Genomic DNA, 12,520 nt, shown 5'->3' with positions numbered 1-12,520 from the left:
TGTATAAGTGTGTACATTTAATGGGCAAAAAAGCTTGAATGGCTGAATATATTAATGTGAAATGAATATATTATAGTCTATTTTTGCCATGAAAATAAATATGTAAAGAAACATGACTTGTGTGTGAATATAGTGTAATTAAATCTATTTTTGCCTCTTTTCACTGTAGGTCTTTTGGATATAGGTATATAATTAAATTAGTCCTATTTCTTCATTCCATTATTTAATGTGCTGCATAAGAGATGTTTTAATAGTTGCCAACCTGTCATCACACATCTCCATAGTAATTAATCATTTGAAAGTTAGAATGCACCTGTCAAAATAGCCAGCTTCAGTAACGAGGGTATTTATGGAACAATTAACATAGTTGAAGAATAAATGTTAGTTGGTGCAGTTCCCAACAATATCAACTTTGTAGTGGGTCTATGGAGCTCCCATGGTTATCCCTGTATTGGAACTTACTGCTATTTATTGGTTTCTACATCATCCATCTTTTAACGGGGTTATTTCTGGACCACCAGCAGCAGCACTTGGAATCTTGTTAGGAATGTGAATTCTTGAACTCTACCCCCAATCTGAAATTCTGAATTAGAAGCCACGGGGTCAGGGCCCAGAAATTTGCCTTAACAAGTTCTCTAGGGGATTCTGATGCACATTGGTTTGAGAACCACTGTTTTAGTAATTAAAAAGCCATAGATGTTCAACATGGATCCCAATTTGGGATTCATTACACAGCTGAACTATAATTAATAGGCTCTGAAGTTTAGGCAGTTTTTTATTTGGTTAATGATACTTATAGTTGTGGTAGGATGAATAATGGCTCCCCAAAGATAACCACACCCTAATCCTCTGAAGTTGTGAATGTTATTGTACATGGTAAAAGGGACTTTTCAGCTGTGATTAAGGATCTTTAAATGGAGAGATGATCCTAGATTATCTATGTGGGCTCAAAGTAATCACAAAGGTGTTTATAAGGGAGATATATTTGAAGATCCTACTGGACTGGAAGATGGAGGCAGCCACAAATGAAGGGCTACAGGTGACTTCAAAGCTGAAAAAGGCAAAAATCTCCCCTGGAGCCCAAAAGGAGTGCAGCCATGGCAAACCCTTGATTGTAGGACTTTCAACTTTCAGAACTGTTTGCGGTAACATTAGCAGCAGTAGAAAACCAGTACAATTGTATAGTCTCCCTTTCAGGAGAAATTCGAAGGTTAACTCAGCCATTTAAGGATATCCAAAGAACTAGTTGAGTTTTGGAAGCTTCATATTCAGGACTGCTAGGTGTTTTTGTATCAAATTTGAATGTTAGTACAAACAAGGATTCCCAAGCCAACAAGATTTGCCCTAGAGCAAAATTTTCCTTACAATCCAAGCTGTTCCTACTGGCCTTTGAACACATGGACTTGTTCCTTTTGGGTATACCATTCATTCCTCATTCCATCTGCCTGCTTTTAAAAGATCTAGGGAAAGTAGCTTGTTAGGGTGCCATCTTCTATCTCCAGAGTGTGAAGCAATTTAGCAGATTGCTTTCCAATACTACCCTAGCACATGAAAGGTGAATGGATATTTCTACTTCTAGATAAAATTATGCAGACCTTAAGAATTAAGATAAAACTAACTTTGGTGTATTAAAGTGAAAAGAAATTTTTGGCATCTAGCCCAAGCTCCTTAAAACCAAGGCCCACAATAAAATAAGTCATTGGCAGCCATACAGTTCATTTGTTCACTTGCACTTATAGTCCTACCCTATAAAACCTGTGCTGATCTTTACTGATTGGCTTCATTGAGTTAAAAATGTGACTTTAAAGTAAGTCTTCTAAAGGAAGATGTTATTTTATACCATTTTAAATGTGAGCAAATGAGGAAATTTTCCTGTAACTTAACAATTGGCCGAATTATTTCCCTAGAAATTCAAATTTTGAGTGTAAAGAGAAGTGGAATCAGCTTCCTGTTTCTCCTACAACTTGGTACTTAAACCTCCCCTTAAGCTCCAACCATTTTCCCCAATAAATGAATGTGCTCACTGTCAAGAAGACAATGAGAGAAAGAGGTCCTGCCTTTTGAAAAGCTTAGTCTGAAGTGGAAACTGACTAAACAAACAATATTATAATTCGTACTGTATGTGGAAAAGTATTCAGGCTCCAGACCCTGAGCCTGGATGGAGTGGGGAAGGACAAATGCCGTGGCAGTCAGTCAAGATTTCAAGGTGGTGTCACGTTCAACCTGGGCTATAAATGAAGGCGCAAGGGTGCTGCAGAGGAGTTAATGATATTTCAAGCAGGCAGCCCGTGCAAGGGCACACAAGAGAGGACAAGCAATTAGGTGTGACACGTAGGACGCCTGAGAGAGGTTAGCAAGAGTATTAGCAAGGAAGGAAAATGTGACTTTATAAAAAATGCCAAGGGATCAGAACTTTATCTTGTCAGCAAGGGGTAATTTAGTTAGTTTTTGTTGTTTGTTTTTTTGGTACCGAGGTTTTACATTTATTAAAGGAAGGAAAAGAAAAACGTTCTGCAGAAGCAGCTTGAAGCTCCGCGGCTGTCCCGGGCCCCACGCAGGCCACGGTGAAGTCCCAGGGGCGACTTGCAGCCCCACCCCCACCCGACGCTCTCCAAGCACGACGAGCCAGGTGAGAAGAGCAGCTTGAAGCTCCGCCCATCCCGGGCCCCGCCCACGCCACGGTGAGGTCCACTTAGCCACACGGGCGCCTCCAAGGCCCAATTCCCCCCGCCCCCGCGCCTCTGGCCTTCTGGCTTTTCTGCTACCTGGTCCCACACTACAGAGGCACAGGCGATTATAAAGACCCTTGTCCTGAGTGCCACAAGATAGAGCAGAAGTTCGAAACAGAAAGAGGGCTTCTCAGGCTCCTCAAAAACTGAAGCTCAGCGGAAAAGTAAAGAGAATCTCTACACTAAAGGCACATCAGACCACTGTACTTGGTCTGCTGCTGCCTTGCTGAGACTCATTGACTCATATATGCACACGGATTCCTACATGGCCTACTGGGACAGCAGAGACATACCCTGAAGGAGGCCCATAATTTTTATTGCTATTGGCAAAAAAAAAAAAAAAAAAAAAAAAAAAAAATTTTGTCTCTTGTTTTTAATTCATTTTTACTATTTTCACTCCTCAAATTTTTACTTTTCTTTCTTTTCTTTCATCTTTTCTTTTTCTCTCTCTCTCACTCACTGTCTCTCTGTCCCACATCGCTCCTCATCTCCCCATTTGTTCCTTTCTGCACTGAATTTGGATTTCTCCCTTACTGTTCTTTTTTTCTCTTTTTCCTTCTCTTATCATTAGGTTTAAAGGAAAGTAAATTCGGTATCTGGCCTCCCTGTTGCTGTTAGGTGATTCTATTCTCAACTTTGTTCTTTCATTCTGCCTTTCTCTCTTGCCTTTAACAACTTCTTAGAGTTTGTGTGATCTTTCTGTGTCTTCTGGCCTCACCGCTAATGTTACCTGTTCTTTCTACCTGTCCCTCCCTCCCCAACTGCTTTTAACTCCCCACCCCGAAGGGGAAAGATGCTATATTGAAGAGTTTATTCATTATAAACTTACGTTGGGTTGGTCCTCGGTTTTAATTTAACTCACATAGATAGATTAATAACTACCACAAATTGTCATTTTCTAAGCTGTGCTTGATGCTATGGTATTGCTGACTATGTCATTTGGGCTAACATGTTGTGATGGATCTAATTCGTTTTCCTTCCTCGTATAAGGAAAATAAAGTAGCCTCAGAGTCATTACAGTCTCAAAACCCAAACACAAGCTATATCTGGAAGACACCTCTGAAAAGCAATCATTCCACAAGGGTTTTAAACGCAAGCAACAAACATGCCTACATTAAGCAATTCTGAAATATCAACCCAGGAATTAAACCAAGGACAGTACCAAAAACAAAAATGAGGAGACAGTTAAGCAAGGCACAAACTCGGGCTTCCATGCCACAAAAAGGAAATTCTGGGGGAAATGAGGTGGAAAAGTCTGTTAAGCAACCACTTGGACACCCCGAAATGATAGCACAGGAAGTAAGAAAGCAGATGCATGAGGCTCTAGAAAAATTCAAAACAGAAATAATCTCCCAGGTAAATACAGACATGGTGAGCAGAGTGAAAGACATGATTAGAAGCTCTAGAGCAGAAACAGATAAGAAAATAGATGAGATCAGAAACATGCTGGAAGCCATGAATGCCCAGCATAAGAAGGAAATGGAAAACATGATCGCCCAACATAAGAAAGAAATAGAATCCATGAAACAGATTCAAACAGATATTCAGGAGATTAAAAACTCCCTTGAAAGCATGCAGAGCAGACTAAGAGAATCTGAAGACAGAATATCAGATATAGAAGACAGGATTGCAGTTAAGGACCCTGAAAACAGAGATTTCTTAAAGATAGTAAGGGACCATGAGAAATCAATCCAACAGCTGCTAGATGATGCAAAGAAGAATAACATAAGACTCATAGGAGTCCATGAAAAAGCAGGAGAAAGTACAATTGACATAAAAAACTGTTCACAGAAGTAACAGTAGAAAACTTCCCAGACAGAGGTAGAGAATTGGACATACAGGTAAGTGAGGCATATAGAACTCCAACCAGCCATGACCAAAAAAAATCTACACCTAGACATATAATAGTCAAGATCCCAGAAACCCAACAGAAGAACAAAATCCTACAGGCTATTAGAGAAAAGAAACAAATCACCTACAAAGGAAAGCCCATCAGAATCATGGCAGATTTCTCAACACAAACCCTCAAATCAAGGAGAGCCTGGAGTGAAGTATTTCAAACCCTAAAAGAAAATAACTTCCAACCTAGACTGTTGTATCCTGCAAAATTATCTTTCAGAATCAGTGGGGAAATTAGATACTTGCACGACAAAGGACACCTGAGAAATTTCATGAACACCAAACCAGCCCTCCAAACATGTCTAAGCAATATTCTAGAAGAAGACAATGAAGCTCACAACTCCCTGAGGCCCAGCAGACAGAAGGCACCATGCAAGGTAAGACACTAAAGTGAAAGGGGGGAAAATAAGAAATAAAAGAGCCAACAACAGTAAAACATCATGACAAGGATGAGTCAATATCTCTCAATTATAACTATCAATGTTAATGGCCTCAATTCACCAATCAAAAGAAATAGACTGACAGAATGGATTAAGAAACAAAACCCAACAATATGCTGTATACAAGAAACACACCTAACTCAAAAGGGCATCCATAGACTGAAAGTAAAAGGATGGAAAACAGTTCTCCATGTGACATGAACCCAGAAAAAAGCAGGCGTAGCAATCTTATTTGCAGACAAAGTAGATTTCAAACCAAAACTAATTAAGAGAGACAAAGATGGTCACTACATCCTTGTGAAGGGAACAATCCAAGAGGAAGAGATGACAATCCTAAATATATATGCACCAAATATGAATGCCCCCAACTGTACGAAACAAATATTAATGGAGATGAAAAACCAAATAAGCACTAATGCAATTGTAGTGGGGGACCTCAACACCCCATTATCACAAATAGACAGATCAACTAGAAAAAAAATTAACAATGAAATTCTAGAACTGAAACAAGCTATTGAACAAATGGACTTAATAGATGTTTACAGAGTGTTCCACCCCACAAATCAGAATACACATTCTTTTCAGCTGCACATGGATCATTCTCCAAAATAAATCACATGCCAGCTCATAGGACATGTCTAAGTAAATATAAAAGAACTGAAGTTATCCCCTGTATATTATCAGACCATGGTGCAATACAATTGGAGATCAATAACATAAGAAACCGCAAAACTCCCACAAACACATGGAAATTGAACAACACCCTCCTGAACAACCAATGGGTGACAGAGGAAATTAAAGAAGAAATTCGACAGTTTCTACAAGTAACTGATAATGCCAGTACAACATACAGGAATCTGCGGGACACAATGAAAGCAGTTCTACACAGGAAATTCATAGCAGTGAATGCCCATATTAGGAAAACAGAGAGAACTCACTTAAATAACCTAATGCAAAACCTCAAGCTCCTAGAAAAAGAAGAGTGTAACAAACCCAAAGCTCATACAGGAAAGGAAATTACAAAGATCAGAGCAGAACTCAATGCAATGGAGACTAAGAGAATGATGCAAAACATCAATGAATCAAAGAGTTGGTTTGTTGAAAGAATAAATAAAATCAATAAACCTTTAGCCAACCTTATCAAAAAAAGGAAAGAAAAGACTCAAATCCATGCAATTAAGAATGCAAAAAGTGAAGCCACAACAAATCCAGCAGAAATCCAAAGAATCATCAATACTTACTTTGAGAACCTGTACTCTAATAAAATGGAAAACACAGAAGAAATGGATAGATTCCTGGATACATATGAATTGCCAAAATTAAATGAAGAAAATTCAGAAATTCTGAACACCCCAATTACAATGAGTGAAATGGAAAATGCAATAACAAACTTACCAATAAAGAAAAGCCCAGGTCCTGATGGCTTCACTGCTGAATTCTATAAGACATTTAAAGAAGAACTATTGCCATTATTCTTTAAACTCATCAAGGAAATTGAAAGGGAAGCAAGCCTTCCAAATTCATTCCTGGAAGCAAGTGTTACTTTTTTTTTTTTTGGTTGTTTTTTTTTTTTTGGTTTGTTTTTTAAAGGGGGAAAGGTTTATTTAGCTCACAGTTTGTAGAAGTTTCAGTCCATAATTGGCTGGCTCCAAGACAGAGTGTCACATGGCAATAGTTCATGGTGGGCAGAACATAGCAAAGCAAGAAGGAACCAGACAATCCTCTTTTCTGTCCCTTAGGATCTATCCAGACTACAAAAGTATTCTAGGGGGCTGTGGATTTAGCTCAGTGGTTCTGCCACCTGCCTCCCAAGCAGAAGGACCCCGAGTTTGATCCCCAGTACCAAAAAAAAAAAAAAAAAAAAAAAAGTATTCCAGGTCCCTCTTGCCTCAAGCAAAGAATTCGATGGGACAAGCCAAAATGGTGTCAAAAGTTTATTTGACGGGCCAGGGATTTAACTCAGTGGTTCTGCTGCCTGCCTCGAAAGCGCAAGGTCCCGAGTTCGATCCCCGGTACCAAAAAAAAAAAAAGTTATTTGAAAAATGAAGGATGAAGAGTAAGGGAAAGACAAAAGGATAAAAGCTAAAATAAAAGTGCACCTTGTTCCAGGGATTTAGCTCAGTGTCACAGTGCCTGCCTGGCAAGCGTGAGGCCTTGCATTAGATTCCTAGTACCAAAAATTAAAATAAAAGTACTCCCTGTATCTTGGAGTACATGGGTACCATGAGGAGTCATGGTAGGCTCCTTGTGGTATCTGATGACCTTTACACCATCCATGTATCATGGGAGCTTTTTTTTTTTTTTGGTACTGGGAATCAAACTGAGGGCCTCACACTTGCTCATGGGAGCTTTTGAGAACTTCAACGTATAAGGTCCTGAGAATCACCTGGCACCACCCTGGGATTTTGAAATTGAAAGGTCCTGTCCACTTCTCCAGCCAGTTTTGCCATGCCCTAATACCCTATGTCCTATATCATTCCTATTATCCACACCCAGAACTATGCTAATTCCAATCAGTGGACTAATTTAGTACCACACACCCTTAATCCCAGTATCATGCACCCTAGATCTAGGCAGCTCCAAAAAGCCCCACCTATGAGCACATGAGGTTTTGGGTGGACATCTAGATACAAGTCATAACACATACTAAACTTTAGGTTTAGTGGTGATGAACCTATGGCATGCATGTTACTCTGTTTTTCTTTTAGAACAAAAGATGATAATGTAGAGTTGTTTTTTCTAAACTATGAAACCTCAGTATTCAGGTTTAATTGCAGTGTTGGCACTTTGTGATACATAGTGGGTTTTGGGTTGCAGTCTGGCACCCGGCTCTAAAAATTTTACCATCACTGCTCTAGGTCATACACATGGAACCTGAACAATCTGTTAAGCAACTGGATTAATAACAGGTTCTCTGGTAGCTCTCAACTGACTCATACCTGCAATGAGTGACTGAAAATGGGAAAGAGAGAAAGAAAAGGGGAGATAATCATGAAGTGGACCAATGGGCCTCTTACCGGGTGGGAAAAACACAGAGTTCATGCGTTTCCCCTCCCCTGTCCCACATGGTGGGACCCAAACTTCCTGAGTTCCCCAGCTTCCATTAATTTTTACCACCTTCTAGCTCCCTGCCTCTCCCCATAACCAAAAAGGATTTGAGCCCTCCAGTGGATGAAAGCCCACTCTGGGAGAGAAAGGACAAGAGGACTGGAGCTTTCTGAGGGGACAGAGAGAAAGGAAAAAAAAGTTAAACTAGTCCTTTTCTGCTGTAGATTTTAGACAGAAACAAAACTGCCCAAAGGATCTTAGCTGCTCCTGCCTGGCTTTGCCAAAATATGTTACCAGATTCTGGGGTGCTGGGGACCCTTTCTAGGTTCTTCTCTTTTTTTTTTTTTTTAAACTTTTTCAAAATAATCTGCAATACAGAATTAACACAGAACACCAACCACATCCGCAGAGATACATAAGAACAAACGCACAGGAAAAAAAGGAAAGAAAGGTAAGATTGTTTGCCTCCAGTTAACAATAACTGTCAAGCCAACCAATTTACAAAGTGAAAGGTCAGACACTATCTCTTCCTGCTTCTGTGCCTAACCCTTTACCAACTGCTTACTGCCTGGCTCTGAACGTTCCCTGAAAAGCCAGGTATGGACGGTGGAACTTCAGGAAGAGTCCCTCCCCACCACTCTCCCGGTACTAGGGATTGAACCCGTGGCCTCGTGCTAGCTAGGCAAATGCCCTAGCACTAAACTAAGTCCCTACCCCTTTTTATTTCGTGACAAGGTCTCGCCAAACTGCCCAGAAGGGCATCTAACCTGCTGTTCTCCTGCCTCAGCCTCCCGCGAAGCTGGGATTATAGGCGTGGACTACCACTCCTGGTAAAGACTTTTTTGTTTCTGTATTTGTTCTTTCCATGAGAGTCTATTCGTGACAGGTGGGAGGATTAATGTGAGATTGAGGCTATAAAACCCTTCACAAGAACGACTCGTAAAGCCTCACCCGTGCCCCGCATAGGGACACGATACACCTTTCAGGGTTCGCCTCAGCAGCCGGGAGCAAGTTCTATTGGTTCAGCGACACACGCTTAGGGGCGTCCACTGGGCGCGCGGGCCGCCGCCAGTGCTGTCTCTCCTGATAGTTGCTGGGCAAGCGCGGCAGACACCACCGTCAGGCCTCTGCCCGCTCGAGCGGGAGGCAGCAGGGCCGGCTTGGGGTCTCCAGAGCCGCGTCTTCCTGCGGACCAGCGTGCGGCCAGGTGGCGACACTTATCCAGAAAGGTCATCTGCAGCCTCGGAGCCAGACCTCAAGCGAGGCCCTCTGTGGAAAGCTGCCCGCGAAGCCTCAGGGTGGCCAACACGTCAAAGGTTGCCAAAGTTCCAAGAAAAAAAGCTTCCGCCGGGTTCTCTTCTCTTTTTTTTTTGTACTGGAGATCAAACCCAGGACCTTGCACTTTCGAGGCAGGCGTGGCACCACTGAGCTAAATCCCCAGCCTTTCTAGGTTCTTCTTGTCTTGAATAAAGAATTGGACAAAACAAGTGCAAAAGGTAGCAGGGTTTTGTTTATTAAAGGGCAGAAAAGAAGCATGCTCTGCAGGGTGAGTGAGACCAATAAAAAGTATGAAAAGCATACTTTGTCCAACAACAGGTCTGATAGAATGTTTGCACCGACAAGAAGAGAACATTTTTGGAGGTGACAGACTGCCCTAGCTCACTGATCATTACAAAGATCTCTGAGCCTTATGATACATAGGAAAGTGAGCAAAAAGAAATTAGAGATGCTGTAAGACAAAGTGTAATGTTTCAAGACCCACACCAGATCATACACCATTTCTCCTTTTCCTTTTTCTTTTTTGGTACCGGAGATCAAACTTGGTTCCTTGCGCTTGTGAGGCAGGCCGTGGAACCACTGAGCTAAATCCCTGGCCCTCCTTTTTCTTTGAGAACAGGCTCTATGTACACCAGGCTGGCCTCGAACACACTATGTAGCACGTGGCCTTGAACTCATGGTGATCCTCCCAGTTGCTGGGATTTCATGAGTGCACCAGCCACCATTTCTCATTACCTACAGAACCACTTATGACTGGATAAAATATATTATTCTGACACGCAATTTTAGAAATTGTGGCCAACAGATCCTTAGGTGACCCCAATGATCCCAACATGTTATACAAGGCATGCACAACCTACCTTCCCTACCTGGGAGAGACCTGTGACTTGCTTCTAACCAGAATACGGCAAAAGTGACAGAAAGTCAATCCTATGATACATCCAGTTATCTAAGACTCCATTTGTTAGCAGAATCTCTGGGTTTCCTATCAGGCTTGAAAAAAAAGCAAGCAGGCACGTAACCTGCTCAAGGAAGAGACCCAAGTGGCAGGGAACTGCACAGCCTTTGGCCACTGGCTGGCAAGAAAATGAAGCCCTAAGATATACAGCTGCAAGAGAAATTCTGCCAAGAACTGCAGAGTCTGGAAGTGGATTCTCCCGAGTGAAGCCTCCATGTGAGACCACAGTCCCAAGTGCTGCTGCCTTGTCACCCTCTGAGACCCACAGCAGAGGACCCAACTACAGTACTCACACTCCTGATCCTCAGAGACTGGGGTAAATAATAAATGGGTGACATTTGGAACTGCTAAGTTTATGGCAATTTATTATGCAGCATAGAAAATTAGTACAGAAATTTTACTGTGTAAAAGAAAAAAATGAAGAGAAGTAGTATTGTTACTCGGCCAGGTGGTGTATTTATTAATGATGATCAAATATCCAAAGGGCAGTCGTCTTCAATGCTCGTTTCCATGATTTTAAGACTTGGTAATTCCTTGTCATGATTATTATCATCATAAAGCTGAACAGACTGGGACAGTGATGTGCTATAACAACTCAACTCATTGGACGCCTCACCCTTTTCAGTGTCACTGTCACCTTCAATGATGTTCATGGAGGTCTCATGGTCTCTTAAGCTGTCTAAAATACGTGGATTATTTTCATCCCAAGTTGAAGGTTCAAGATTTGGTTCATCATTCACCTGCTGAATTATAACCCCTGCTGAATACTTGGATTTATAGACGGGCATGAAAAATTCACCTTGTGAAGGCATCTCATTTTCATCCTTTGGTGCAGACAGTAACATATCCAAAGCATTTTGGTATTGCTGATGTTCCTGTTGAATTGCTATGTCCTGTGCATTTCTAAGTCCATTTTGTTCTGAATTCATGGCCTTTTCAAATTCAAATGAATTCAACATCTTGACGTCCTGTGGCTTTACCGAGTTTTCCTCAGATGTGCACCCTAAGTCTATTTTTAGGCCATGCAGCAGGTGGCGCATTTTTTCCTAGGATTAAGAAAACACTTTTATAATTATGAGACTAATTAGTTATGCTAATCAAGCTGAGTTAATGTTGTCTGCAGTGCTGCTGATCTCGGCAGGATGAATACTTTCCTCTCCACTCCCCCTGCTCCCTAGCCCCACAAAAAGTGCAAGGGGAAAAAGTGCTTGCTTTTAATCCATTCTTTGAGGCCACAGAAAACTTTTAAAATTTTTGTATTAGAATTTTTCTTTTTCCCCCATTCCTAGCCCTCCCTTCACCCCCTCCACCCTTCCCTATTTACAAAGACTTTATTTCCATTTTTTCCATTTCTCATCATTTGTCCTTTCCCTTCTTTCCTTTCCCCTGCACCTCCCACTACCCCTACCCCTTTGGACCTTTTCTTCCTATTTTGCATTGTCCATTAGTCATTCTAATCATTGGTACATTTTAGGTATACAATATAATGACATTCATCATAGGAAATTTGCACCTTTACATAGTCTCTCTTGGTTCTTATTTTTCACCCTTGCCCAGCCCTCCCTTCAACCCCTCCATTCCTCCCTATTTACAAAGATTTTGTTCCTATTTTTCCATTTTCTCATATTAATCCCATTCCCTTCTATCCTTTCCCCTAGCCCTCCCACTTCCTTCCCCTTTGCCCCTTTTCTTCCTATTTCACATGACCTATTATACATTTTAGTCCTTATTTACACTTTCAGTTTCTCACACCAGAGAAACTATTCGGTATTTATACATGTGTGTCTTATTTATTTCACTTAAGAGTATCGCCTCAATGTGCACCCACTTAGCTATAAATGTCTCTAATTTCTCCTTTTTTATGGCTGAGTAATACTCCATTTTATAAAAAAACACATTTTCTTTATCCAGTCTCCAGTTGATGGGCATTTGGGCTGTTTCCAAGTTTTAGCTATTACAAACTGTGCTGCTATGAACATGGGCGCACATATATCACTGTGGTATGATTCTTTTATAGAATTTTTCTAATAAAGTTCTAAGACAAACCTCTTTCAAACGATGTGTATTTTGTTTTATATGTCGCTCGAACAGTCGTTCTAAAAACCTACAAATGATAAATAAAGAGGTTAATGTCTCAAAACCAGAAAATCAACTAAATATAAAGTAGT

General features: G+C 41.0%; 1 protein-coding gene across 2 annotated transcripts in view; it reads right to left on the bottom strand.

The window, feature by feature from the left end:
* Positions 1–9,608: 9,608 nt before the first annotated feature.
* Spata7 (spermatogenesis associated 7) overlaps positions 9,609–12,520 on the bottom strand; it is a 53,372-nt gene continuing 50,460 nt past the window's right edge. For both annotated transcript variants that reach the window (XM_004837093.3, XM_004837094.3), the window contains 2 exons: positions 12,399–12,456; positions 9,609–11,398 (listed from right to left, as the gene is read on the bottom strand). In XM_004837093.3, the coding sequence (XP_004837150.2) occupies positions 10,823–11,398; positions 12,399–12,456 (634 nt within the window). In that variant the 3' untranslated portion in view covers positions 9,609–10,822. The remainder of the gene's footprint in view (positions 11,399–12,398; positions 12,457–12,520) is intronic.

This window comes from Heterocephalus glaber, unplaced genomic scaffold, assembly GCF_053883595.1.
Source record: "Heterocephalus glaber isolate CG9 unplaced genomic scaffold, H.glaber_assembly_v1.0 deba00001608, whole genome shotgun sequence".
Taxonomy (NCBI): Eukaryota; Metazoa; Chordata; class Mammalia; order Rodentia; family Bathyergidae; genus Heterocephalus; species Heterocephalus glaber.
This window is presented reverse-complemented; position numbering and strand designations above follow the sequence as displayed.